The 13,013-nt window shown below is 44.0% G+C and overlaps 1 protein-coding gene across 4 annotated transcripts in view; it reads right to left on the reverse strand.

Moving 5' to 3' along the window:
• The window catches only part of PRKG2 (protein kinase cGMP-dependent 2), a 29,303-nt gene extending 21,601 nt beyond the window's left edge, over positions 1 to 7,702 (reverse strand). For all 4 annotated transcript variants that reach the window (XM_033513953.1, XM_015625834.2, XM_033513952.1 and 1 more), the window contains exons 1-4: positions 7,565 to 7,702; positions 4,682 to 5,188; positions 1,760 to 1,926; positions 39 to 152 (exon numbers count right to left, since the gene is read on the reverse strand). In XM_033513953.1, the coding sequence (XP_033369844.1) occupies positions 39 to 152; positions 1,760 to 1,926; positions 4,682 to 5,175 (775 nt within the window). In that variant the 5' untranslated portion in view covers positions 5,176 to 5,188; positions 7,565 to 7,702. The remainder of the gene's footprint in view (positions 1 to 38; positions 153 to 1,759; positions 1,927 to 4,681; positions 5,189 to 7,564) is intronic.
• Positions 7,703 to 13,013: the final 5,311 nt, after the last annotated feature.

Here is a 13,013-nt window from a genome sequence, read left to right on the forward strand (position 1 = left end):
TCATTTTGAGCAACATTGCTGTATTTAACCTCTGGTACCTTTCACAGAAGCTGTCCGTGTGCAGTTGTATAAAATGGCCAGTTCACCAAATGCTGTCCACACAGGTATTGAGGAGAGTAGCTTATTCTGCTGAAAGACTTCCAGACTGCCCTCTGTCAAAAATCACCAGGATAATAGGTATTAAACCTGTGCTCAGCTGCACAGAGTGAATGGAAAACAAATCAATGTATTTCTGACTTTGCCACTCCCTGGAACACAGGAATGAGAGCAACAATGCAAAAAGTGTGTTGAAACACACGTACAAACCAGTAAAGATTTATTTTTTTTTTTAAATGTGCTGCTAATCTACAGATGTGCTGGAAGGGAGGGCCATTCTAAATCCTGATGGGATAAACCTTTCCTACAACAAACCATTCACTTGTGTTTCAGATACTCTAGCATGGTGTAACGCAAAAAGTCTTAAAATAATGATCACAGGATAAATTACTCATGATTTATCTCTTCATATAGATGTATGAGTATATGTATGCAGAATGCAAAGGAGAGGGCAGAAAAATTAAAAGCATATTAAATCTTCATTTAAGAAGTTGCTGAACTAGCAAAAGTCATAGAAAGTCTGATCCTCTTCACAGTTTATGGCCCCAAAAAAGCCTTCCCTTAAACATGTTATGAAAGTTCTGCCCTCTTCTCTCCAAGGCACACACCATCTCCTCAAGAAAGGTTCTAATGTGCCAGAAAAAGTTCCAGGTGTACATCTCTTTTCTGATATTTCAGCTGTTTTCAAAGTGTTATCATTTTGTCTCACAAGAATATGACCACACCATCACAAATCCTGCCTCTTCTTTTTTCCTGAAACAATTCTGTTTTCCTAACACAGTTCCCATCATTTTTTTTCCAATTAACCCATCCATATGAAGCCAGAAAATGAGCTTTCCAACATAGACCAGTTTGCTCCTGTTTAAACGTTCCTGACTCAACAGAACATACTCCTTATAGTGTAAGCTCTAATTCATATGAGTCTCTAGGACTTTTAGTGGTCCCCAGTTTATGAAATATGCAAATTAATCACAATTTTATTTTTCTTTTAATGGTGAAATTATAAAAGAGCTTATTGCTGATAGGAGCAAATTCCAGGTGTTAAACTATAGCTGATCAGCAATTTGAGGCCCAGGAGCAGTTGGCACAAATGATTGCAGACTTGCTGGCCTTATTTTAGGAAAGCCTTCTTATCCTAAAGTTTTTGGTTGATTTGCTGTTTGCTTTTTTTTTTTTACCTCCCAAAAAAACCAAGCAGGTCTTTCCTTTTAAAAAAGAAACCCCACAGCTTTGAGAACAATGAATGCAGACCTCATCTTTCAACTTCCCATACACAGAAAACTGGTATCTTATGAATGTTGAAAAGTAAGTTTATTTCAGGAGTGACTTCACCATTGAGCAGCTCTCTGTATTTTAAGTAATACCTGTTTTCCTCTGGAGAAGAAAGGGTTGGCTACACCTACAACAGAAAGGAATTGCTCGCCTCTGGGCTTTCAGAAATGAAAAAGGTCATGAAAAAACATTAAATCAAGACTCATGTTTCCAAGATGTTTTTTATTGCTCTCGCTCTCTTTCATAAAAGTCACAAGTAAAACTTGCATTGCCCTCCACAGGGACAAATTATTTAGGAGCACAAACACCCTCACTGTGATTTCCCACAAAGCCTTCTAAATCCCCTTCCTTTTTCTTGCACTTGTGAGTTCTACAAGTAAGTAATACTCACCTTTGAGCACAAAAATGTGATTTCCCGGTTCTCCCTGTCTGATGACGTAACTCCCTTGCTGGAACGTCCTCTCATACATACATTCCACCATGTCTCGTGTCTGGTGAGGCTCCAGTCTCTTCAGGAACTGGTTTTTATTCAGAGCATCTGTGATAAGCCTCTTCTCACTGGTTGCAAACAAAAAAACACGAAGTTTAAAATGCCCAGCATGGCTGGGGTTTGTTATTCACCAAGCATTCATTCCTCTCAAGAGGATTCCTCTCATTTCTAATACACTGCTTTGCCTGCCTTGTTTAGACCTTGTGGGATGGTAGCCTGTTTAGTGAGGGAACTGTCTGTGCTGCAATCACCTGGTGGAACAATCTCATCAAACAATCTTGTTCTCACTGCTCCCTGAGACAGTCTCTGCATCATTTCCTGTTGTAAATGCATATAAATGGGTGACTTGTAAAGACACAAACTGTCTCTATTTGAGCTCCGGGCAGCAGAGCCCAGTGGTTGGATTTTAAGAAGGAGAAGACATGGAAAAATAAACAATGGATGTATCTGTGGATGATGGCTAACCAGCTGAAACAAAGCAGGCCATACATGCATTCTAGCAATCTATGGGTTCTGATTGATTTGAGTGTCTTCTGGCTCAAGGGCATCCTATAAAGTAGTGCCTCAAGTTCACACCAGAAACGAACATAATTAAACAACTTCTACACTGATGAGGCTTTTATGGCCCTGCTGGTTAGTTTTCCTTTACTGATGCAGTGAAAGATAAATTCTGCCTTCAAGTCCCCACGCTCCTAATGTTGACAAAGTGAAAAGCCTGGCAGATTTCTGAGGCATTTAAGGCCTCCTCTTGTTTGTATTCATAAAGCAATGGGAGGTTGTCATTAAAACTAGGTTATGTGAGAAAAATCTCCTGAGGACAATCCAGGAATGAACAAACCCAGGGCATGTAAATACACTTACATTGTTACTAGCCATGTAATGACTGAAAATAAATAAAGGTGATGAGATGAGGCAGGAAAATAAAACCAAGTAGCTACGGTGAAGACTGTATTTAGAAACAGGGATCATAACTTACCTTCTGCTGAAAGCAATGGGGTTATTGGAATATAAGCTCTAACTTAGTTTTCATCTAGAACCAACCTTGCTAATTTGATTCATTCTGGCCTGCATCATGTATACAATACTGCAATAAAATACAGTAATTGCACATAACCTGATACGTAAAATGAGCACAAAAGCTTCCAGAACTATAAAAGAGGAGACTATGCTTCTAAATTTTCATTAAAATCATTCATGCTGAGATACTCCAAACAAAAGTATGGCACTCAAACCCCCACCATACGAACAGCATCAAATTCTGCCAGATTTGTTTTACAAATATTTCTGAGAGGGACTGGTGACACTCTGGAAACAATGCAAATTCAAGAAGCACGGAGCTTCCCCTCCTTCTGAGACAGCTCCTTTCACAACTGTGCAGCAGCACTGTAAAGCTGCCTTACGCAGCAGTGGGGCTGCATTAAGTCTTTTCTCTGTAAAGACGAGGCAGCTTCTGATAGCAGCAACTCCAAGCACCCCTATAGACACTGTCAGGCTAATGGTTCAGTAATTGCTAATTATAGCAGACAGAATTCTCTAGGCAATGAAGGTTACACTTTGTTCTTATGTGTCTGAACTGCCTGAACTTGACCTACTACAGTATTTACAGACTGGGTAAGGAAATCAAATGTTTGCACCTTTCATCATTTGGCTGTCTCAACAGCAAGGTGATGGTGCCTTACACAAGTGCATGTGTATGACAGGCTTATCTGCCTTAGAGGAATAGCAATGCACAGCAGTACAGATGTGTGATGCTTTTTTTGGCATGTGTTGGCTTCCAAAATATTTGGAAGACCAAATAGTACTTTGACCACTACAACATCAAAAAATGATGTGAACATTTGGGTTGCTTGAGCTGCAATACTTACTTTGGTTCTGGCTGCTGCACTTTGCTAATTCACTGGTTCTTCTCCTGGCTTTAATCCTCACTGCTCTGAGGATTCTCTGCTTCTGTCTCTGAAAGCATCCTAGAAAACCCATGTGGTGGACTGCAGTGCAAGGATCGTGCCAAGGAGAGGACAGGTTACAAGCACAACACTCTTAAAACTATGATTTAAGCTATCCAGGTACTTGTGATAAAATATTAATGCAGTTCCCTTACTCTGGAAGAGCACAGCTAGCTGAAGTTCTCAGCTCTTTTGGGATGACTCAGGCAGCCTTTCTGATTCATGAGGCACCCTCTAAGGTGCAGTGCTGGGCATGATGGATGAGAAACATGCCTCATAACTCTCAGTTCTACTATGGTACAGACTCAGATATGCCATGAATAACAAAGCTCCCCACAAATCTGAAGGTACTAAAGTCACTGGCTGAAGTCCAGGTAGAGTCTGGCTACCACCATGTTAAACAGACTCTCAGGTTATGTCTACTCTGCAAGATAAAAGAGGGTCTAAGTTATGCTAAAGGATACCAGTCTGATACCTCTGTCTGCAAGGTCAGCTCTGACCACAGAAATTTCTGGGTCTGTCAGAGTCTAGAAAGTGTAATGGGTTTCAAAGAGGAACAAGCAAAATTCAGTTCCTACACCATGACTTTTAGAAGCTGGAGGGAAGGAAGAAGCGGGCAGCAATGATAAATCCCAAAAAAGCTGTTAGATTCTCATCTGAAATACAGAGGCTACCCACCACTCTTCATCTGAAGTCTGTGGGACACAGACGATTCTTGGTTAAAGTTACCCACAAACTCAACCAGCATCTATCACAGCTGCAAAGCCTACATGAAAAAGATGAACACTTTAATCCTGATTTATCATAAGGAGAGGATATAATTATGATAAAAGTAATAACGTTGTAACACAAACACAGAAACCCTCTGAAACAAGCTCACCTGGAATCCTTTCGGACTGTTGCTTTTTCAAGGGAAAACATGGTTTGCCTGCTCAAATCACACAGTCGTGTTGTTGGCTCTGCAGATACACCTTCCTTGGCTCCTCTCCTTCTATCAGCAGAAACTTTAAACGGAGAAGGCTGAAGAGAGTACTCTCCTTGAGTGCTAACAACATCCTGCAGCTTGTTCAACTGTATACACTTGCTCTGAAGCTCCTTGGTGAGTTCTGCTATGACCTTAGTCTGCATAGCCAGCTGTTCCTGAAGCTCAGCAACATGGTTTTGACTCTCTTGCAACTGCTGCTCTTTTCTCTTCAGCTCCTTTTCCAGTTCAAGTACCTTGCTGCAGAGGACATCAGCTTGCCCGTTGATCACATTGATGCCTAGGCATGGGTCCATCAGAAACTTGTGGCTGGCAGCACAGCCAATAGCGAGGTTTGCCACGTGCCTATTTGGCTGCCTCAGGTGCTTGGGTTTCGTTAATCCATTTCCCATCTTGTCCAGAGACCTAGATGGAAAAAGAGATTTGCAGTTCCATTTCACTCCCAAATTAAAAATAAAATAAAGTCATGGAATGCTGAGCAGTGAATTCAGTAATTAGCTGGCAGCTGAATTTGCCATATGCAACTGTAGTAAACACAGCTGATTGCTTTCATCCTCTCCAGTCCTGCAAGTCAGCAGAGTAAAGGGCAAGGAGAAGAGATAGGGAGGGGTGGTAGAAACAAAGCAAAAGATCTCATGGCTACTACTTCATTTTTGTGAGTTGAAGAGATGTGTAAGCTCTTTCCAGCCTAACAAAGATGAAACAAGCAGCAGGATGGAGAAAAGCTTGTGCTTGACTGCTGGAGCAAGAAAATTGTTAGAAGCAAAAAATAAAAGTTGGGTCACTTTCCCATTGAGTAGTAATGGAGTAATTATTGTGTACAGAGACTAATTTAACCAGTGGATACATACCTGTCTGCCATAAAGGATATGTGATTAATAAGTATATGTGTTAACACACGGGCAGCTGGCATCATTTCTACAGCTCACTTATGTAAAACTGGCTCATATTTGTTAGTGTAACAGCTGCTACTGCTGTCAAGGAAAAATTAATTTTTATGGGGAATTACCCTCTTCCATTGGCTACTCATGAAAAGCAACCAGGAACAAGACAGGTCTTGGGCTCCTGTCAGAGCACCTATGCCTCCAACTACCACTTGTTGCAACCAGCAGCCTTCAGCAGATTTGCAGTGACCCACCTTCTTCCTTGGACACAATCTTTGGCATGTTTCATTGGACCATTCTGGGGGGAGCAAGGAATCGTGTTGCTGTTGTGGTCAGGCATCAGCCAGCCCAAAGTAGTTGTTGGTCTGCCCCGTGGATGAAGGACATCTTTTTCAGGCTGTACACCAAGTGATGTGGATTAAGATAATCTCTTTTACCATTGTATTGGAACTGGATAAGAACATGGCCCTGACAAGGTACATTGATCAGATGACAAGAAATAAACTGGGAGGTTCCAGCAATTTGCTTTTACTTGTTAGTATAACCATACTTTTAACAGATGCACAGTTCTGTTCTGGTTTACAACCTTCAGTGGGTCAGAATTGAAGCAGCTTACAAGGTACCTCACGTTCCAAATCTAATTTTCTTTAAAACAGTCTTTCTTCTCAGCTCTGTACTGCTTATTGTGACTTTGAATAATATTTTTCATTTGTGCCAATTTCACAGATGCATTTTGACAGCTGGTGCTTCAGCCTGTTAACAGGGACACCCCAGTATGTCAGAAATGAAGGCAAATCTGTACTGCACAGGAGAATTTAAACAAAGTGCACATCAGGGTGCCGAACCAAATAACTCTGAAGAGGGACCTGTGTGTCACTGCACGCGGCTTAACCAAAGATCTTATCTCACTCAGCATGCAACCATATTTAAAAACAACCCCAAACAACAATCAACATAAACTAAAAATTACAATATAGAAAGGAGATTATGGGAAACACATCATCACACTGTAGCAATCTCTGCTACTAAATGCAGTAGCAGTCACTGCATTTCAAATAAAGGATATCCCATAAACTTGAAAATTATATATGGCAGAGTGACTGCCCAAGGGCACAGAAAAACCTACTGTTTGGATTGTATTCAGAAACAGAACGGGTTTAGTGTGTAGTGTTTGAGGTTCATCATCTATCATCCTCACTAGAGAGACAATGTCTAGTGAGCTTCTGTCTTCCCATGGCATATGCACAGTTAATTATTGTCAGTGGACAAGGGAACAAGCAGTCGGATCTGACAGTCGGATCTGTTTCCACATGGTGCCCTTTTACTGGCCACTTGTGAAGGAAACTCATGTATGTGACAGGAATCAATAAGAGACTGACAGGTGATTTTGGTAATTCAGCATCACAGCAGCCAATTCTAGCAGAAAACTTAAAGCCTCGCTCCCCCGAGGTCTGACCAGCTTTACCCACAGCTCAGGAGACAAAAGGCACATCAGGGCATTCATTGCGCCGTGTTTGCTACAGGGCACCTCACACTCCTTTCGAGGTCACTGGACACACGGGGCCAGGGACCGGACAGACACAAAACCCACCCGGGAGAGACGGAGGTGTCCGCGCCCGCCGCGGGATGCTCAGGGCTGCTCGAGGGGTGCTCAGGGGGTGCTCAGGGGTGCTCAGGGGGTGCTCGATGGGTGCTCAGGGGGTGCTCGCGGGATCCAGCACCAGCGGAGCCCGGGTCCGCCGCAGGCCCGCGGGGTGCCGGCACAGCCGGGCCAGCACCCCCGCCCAGTCCCGCCCCGCCGGCACCCGGTATCGCCCCGGGAGGCCGCAGCTCCCCCAGGCTCCCCGGCCCCGGCCTCCCCGGTCCCCGCCCGCCCGCTGCCGCGGGCTGCCCTCACCTGCGTGCCTGGCTGGCCCGGGGCCAGGGCGGGCTGGCGGCGGCAGGGACGACGGAGCGCTGCTCCCCACGGAGCCGGGTCGGGCACGAAGCCGCTCCCGCTGCCCGTGAGGGGCGGCCGGGGCTGCGGCGGGGCGGGAGAGGGGCGGCGGAGCTCGGCCGTCCCTCCCCCGGTCCCTCCCTCGGCGGCGCGGGGGCTGCGGGCGCCGGGCCGGGCCCCGCCCGGGCAGCGGCGGCCGTGCTGCAGCGGCGGGAGGCGGCAGCCCTGTCCCAGGTGGGCAGGGACGAGCCCGGCTCCTGAACACACCCCGCCTGGCAGAGGGGTAAATGCAGGGCCCAGCTCGGCTCGGGCCGTGCCGACAAGTGTTTGTCCTGCTCGCTTTCCGCTGTCCTGTGGAGGGGTCTTGGCGTGGCTGTCGGGCACACGGCTGTAGAGATCCTGCAGCCCTTGTTCTCTCAAACTGACCCTCGAACACCACCGCAGAGTCCTGCAAGGAGCTTGCAGGATCTATCTTAGGATATATCTTCGTTCAGGCTTGCCCCATTTTGCATTGCCTATTTTCAACGTTGACTCTTGGAAGAGTACAGGTTTCACAAGGGCTGTTCTCTCCTAGCACGTATCTTTATGTCGATTCAAAACATCTGTCTCCAAGGGTTGTTCACCCAAACAGCCTGACAAATCAGGGATGAAAGGATTTTACAAGAGGCAAAGAGCTGCATGCACACCTCTCCTATGGATGCTGTCAAGAAGACTTGGTCTAACGCCAACCTGTAGCCTCTAGGACACTGTCTCTCCAATTTTGGGACTGCCTACTTATAAATCTTCCCTTGCTTCCAACAGATCTCAGTGTTCCACAATCTCTGTCCATATCTGGGATGAATGTCAGCTCACATAAATTCCAACAGGACAAGAAAAAAATTAAAAATAAATGCTGGTCACATACATTTCACTACTCAACAACCTCAGACCAGAAATGTTATACTGCTCAGTGAAGCATGTGATGAGAAAACTTGTCCCAGCAACCCCTTACACTCTGCAAGTGAGCTGCTATGGGATGCAGCAATGAGATTTCCTGAGTTTGTCAGCACCCTCTTCTCCTGCTGCAAAGTTCGTAAGAAATGCAGCCAGGAATCCAGAGACTGTTCCCTATTTGTGGTGCACCAGCTGTGTGGGGTCTTGCTCTTTGCTGGTAAAGTGAAAAAGGTAAATGGGTACACCCAGGAGTTCACCTCCCAAGAGCCTTTGGAGATCTGCTTTCCAAACCTGAAAGGACTAAGGTCAGCTGCAGGGCACTGTCTGCAGGGTCTCATACCTGTGTGGGCAGGTCCAGGTGTCACACCTCTTCTAAAAATTCCTTAGATATATTACAGAGCCTTTTTATCCCTTCAGAACTTGTTTCAGGGTAGCAGTATGTTTGGGTAAAATTAGGGATGCTTTGGTCAAGCTAGATTAGAACTTCTTTCGGTACAGGTTACCTTGAGAACTTGGAAAGCTTGCAACTTATTTTGGTGTTATTGTCAAAGAAAAAGCTGTGCAATCATATCACACAAGGCCTATATCCTATAATAACCACGGTACTTTCTGCAAACCGCAGGGGCAGCAGTAAACCTGTGAAGCACAACAGGGGTGGCCTGTTTTTAATCCTTTCCATTTGTACTGCTGTCTTAGAGAAAAATAGATGAGACATTTATTGCCACGAAGTATTGAGGAGCAGGAGCTTGAAAACATGAGGATTTAGATTGCGCCTTTCTGCTGCTTTCATGTTTTGTAGCAGAATAAAATTGATGGTGTCTAATGTTGCTTTGTTGGTGTTTATTTAAATTTTTAGGTAGAAATCAAACAGAGATTAGAAAATAACAGTTCTGCTTCTTTCATGCCTTGGGAAATATTTCTTTATTTGAAGAATTTTGCTCTTAATTTTGTGACTAGCCTATTGAATCGGTAATCTAGAAGATGGACTTCAACCTGAAACACAACGCAGTCTCACTTGCCCACTGTACTTCCAGAAAGAGTGTTTTGTTTGGGGTTGATCCCTTCTTCCCTTCCACCTCAAATAGAAGTGCTTTTATTGTGGGTGTGGGGTTGTTCTTGTGGTTTTGGCTCATCTAGTAACATAATTAAAAATCAAACAATCAGAAAAATGTCGTTTGAAACCTAAAGCACATCAATTATCTAGGCTCCACCACTGTCAAGGAAAAAAAAAATAATAAAAGTGTGTTTTGTTTGCTAAAACATATAAATAGCGAAAGGTCTTGGTAGTTGTCATGCTGGCTTTGTGAATTTGTCACCCAGCACCCCTGTCTGCACAGAACTGTAAATAAATACCTCAAGTCTGTGAAGTGGCCTCTTGCACACTGGGTGAGAACCATTTTTGGGACCACACCCTTGGCAAGAGCTTGCAGTCCTAGCTTGAGGCTGGGATCACAACAGTGGTTGTTCAGAAGGCAGCAGATAACAAGTGAGATCCTGCTTTTCTTTCTGTCCCAATTTGCCAAAAAATATCTTCCTCCTCCTCAGCCTTGTGGGAAAAATAGCTTCTCATCCCACTAAAATGATCACTGGGCAAAGATCACCGCATTTTACTGCCTCTCTTTAAAATTGACTGACAGGTTGAATGTTGCTAGGATGTCTTGAGCAGCCTCTTTATGTAGATATAATAACAAAGATTATGGCATACAAAAGAGGGACTACATGAGGGAAATGGCATTGCTTAATCCCCAAACAGAAACAGGTCATTAGATCCCATGAAAGAATGGATAGTATTAGGATTCAGTTGAGAGCTAGCACACTTGAAAAGACACTCATTTTTTCTAGTTCGACTACCACATATCACATTTCAAAGGATCCTGCTATTGTGGTTACTTTTTGCATGCAGACCTTTTCTGATGTTGATCCAAATCTTTACATGGAAAAAGTTCTCCTGTGGGACTGCCTATAAAGTCATAAGTTTGTGCAGCCAGGTTAAATAGCCACAGCACTGCTTCTGAGCACTCCTTTTTCCTGACCACCGTCCAAAGAGATCCATCTTGTTTCAACATCACTGGTGTTGGGAATATAGTCCTGGACTGGGGAATGAAGGCTCACCTGGAGGGCCTGAGGGTCATCCCTGCCTCAAGGGTGTCTAAGCCTGGAAATAAACCCTTACAGCTCCCTTCACACTTTCCCACCCTGTCACTTTTTGTCTCTTTTCATTTATTTTTCCAGCTGCTCATCTCAGTGCTACATTTCAGTTTTCTGTTGGGTGCAGACATCTGGTGGTCGAGCTGGTGATGGCAGCTGAACAAGGGAAGCCAAACAAGAGAGGGGTGCAGGGTCTTTGGTTCTTACGCTTTGGCCCAGTGATAGAAAAAACTAATTCTGCTATGCAGCAAGGATTTTCAGTTTTGTTCCACTCCTACCTTGTCACTCATTTTCTCCCCTCATCAAGCCTCAGGGACCTGCTGCACCTGGGTGTTTAGAAGAAAGGGCAGACTGTGCCCAACAGATTGCAAGTCACTTCTGCAATGCAAGTATGCTCAGAGTAGGAGAGGAGACTCCTCCAGCAGTGCAAGTGACACCTCCCCAGGCAGTGTCTGCCACACAGATGCCCCACAGTGCAAAGAATGGCTTCAGTCAGTCCTGCCAGCTGCAGATAACTGGACCTCACTCTTCCCTGAGACAGCCAGGAGCAGTTGGAAGCAAGAATATTTCCAGACAATGTGTGTGGTCCTTCTTGGACCACTTCCATCTCCCTCTAGTCTCTGGCCTCTCCTGTTCTGGGGTATATTTTGTGTATGCTTTGGCTCCGTAGTGCAAGAAGGGAAAGGAGCCACACATCACTTTGTTTTAGTACATGCTGAAGAACTGCTTATGCAAGACACAGATCCTTCAGCATATGACACACCTGGAATGGTATTCAAGCTCTCCCACTGAGGTACTGTGCAGTAAGACACGTATGGAGAGTATTCTATAAGTTGAAAGAAATATGTAGGGTCAGGGACTACTCCATACTCCGTCTGCTAAAGGTGGGATCAACCCTAATTTCACCTTTTTGACAAAGTGCAGCAAAGAGTGAGATCTCTTCACATGAGAGGAGATGAACAAAGTGCTAGAGGTGCCTGATTCTTTCCAGTGTCTTAAACTACATGTGCAACACCCTGGCTTGTAGGTGTGACATCAGGTGAATCTCACAGTGTACAAAGCTCTGCTGCCCAAAGAGCCCAAGGCAAATGTAACTTGACACAAAAGACTGATCTCAAGAATGAGCAGATACTCCCTACCTCTGGCTCTGGTCCATCTCTATCTCTATTCAGTGTTTCTTCAAAACTTAGTGTGTTTCCAAGACAAGCAATTCCCTCAGCTTCAGACAACTGTTTTAAGGCCATTTTGCTTTCAAATGTTTGTGGCTGGAAAAGCAGGAGCCAGCTTGCTGCCATGAGCCTACCCACATTGCATAATCTGTTCTACAAGGAAGTAAATTACAAATTGTAAACTAGATGACTCGTCTGCTTACAGGAGGTTGTGGAAACAATGTGATATCAAACTGATAAATGAATGGACTGAGAAAAGCAGCAAGAATGTAATTGAAATCAACAAGTAAGAGACAGCACTTAGAACTAATATTTTTTGCATTTGACCGGTGACTGGGGGAAATGGGAGAGGGAGAATAAACTTATACAAAACCATTTAAATATGCTCATTGGGTTAATTCCCAAAGTACTAGAGTATTTGTTTGCAAAAATTATATATGTGTGTGATGGCAGGCTTGTTGCCTTTTTCTTTACAAAAACCTAGAGGTCTTTTTAGGGTTTGCACCTCCCCCTACACAGTTAAGAGGAAAAAAGGGAATTAAAAGAGAAAGTTTATGTTGAATCATATACCACACATGGCAATCCCAAGAGAAACATTCAATGAGTGCAATCTTGACTCAGTAGGATGTTAAATTACTGGGAGAAAACTCTGATCATGCTCTTAATGCTTTTCTTTTTTTCATTCTACATTTTACTTTGTCCCCATCTCAAAATACCTGAACACTTTTCAGTTGGGCATTAAGCAAGATAACATCTGTGCTGAATCTCATTTCCTTTACTCCAAATAAACCAGCTTTCCAGGTGGTTTACAACAGGATGCAGTGCCCTACCTGAATTGCTGCTTGCTTTTAGCTTGATTTCAATTACAAGCCATTCCAAGGAAAAAGCTGAGAGAAGTGAGGTTGTGTAGGAAATATGCCTCATTAAAATTCATTATGATGCTTAATTCTCATTGGCTTCACACCACATGTTGGCAGAAGTTGAAGACTAAGGAGATAATGCAGTTGCTGGCTTCTGAGTATGGTCACAGTCTAAACACATTTTTTCTTGGGAACCTTCATTCATGTTTCCTCATCCCATCCCACCCGGATCTCTGGATTTGTTTCATTTGTATCACAAGAGGGCACCCCGCATCAGACTAAAGTTTCTTTCCCATCCAT

This window comes from Parus major, chromosome 4 (assembly GCF_001522545.3).
Source record: "Parus major isolate Abel chromosome 4, Parus_major1.1, whole genome shotgun sequence".
Classification (NCBI taxonomy): Eukaryota; Metazoa; Chordata; class Aves; order Passeriformes; family Paridae; genus Parus; species Parus major.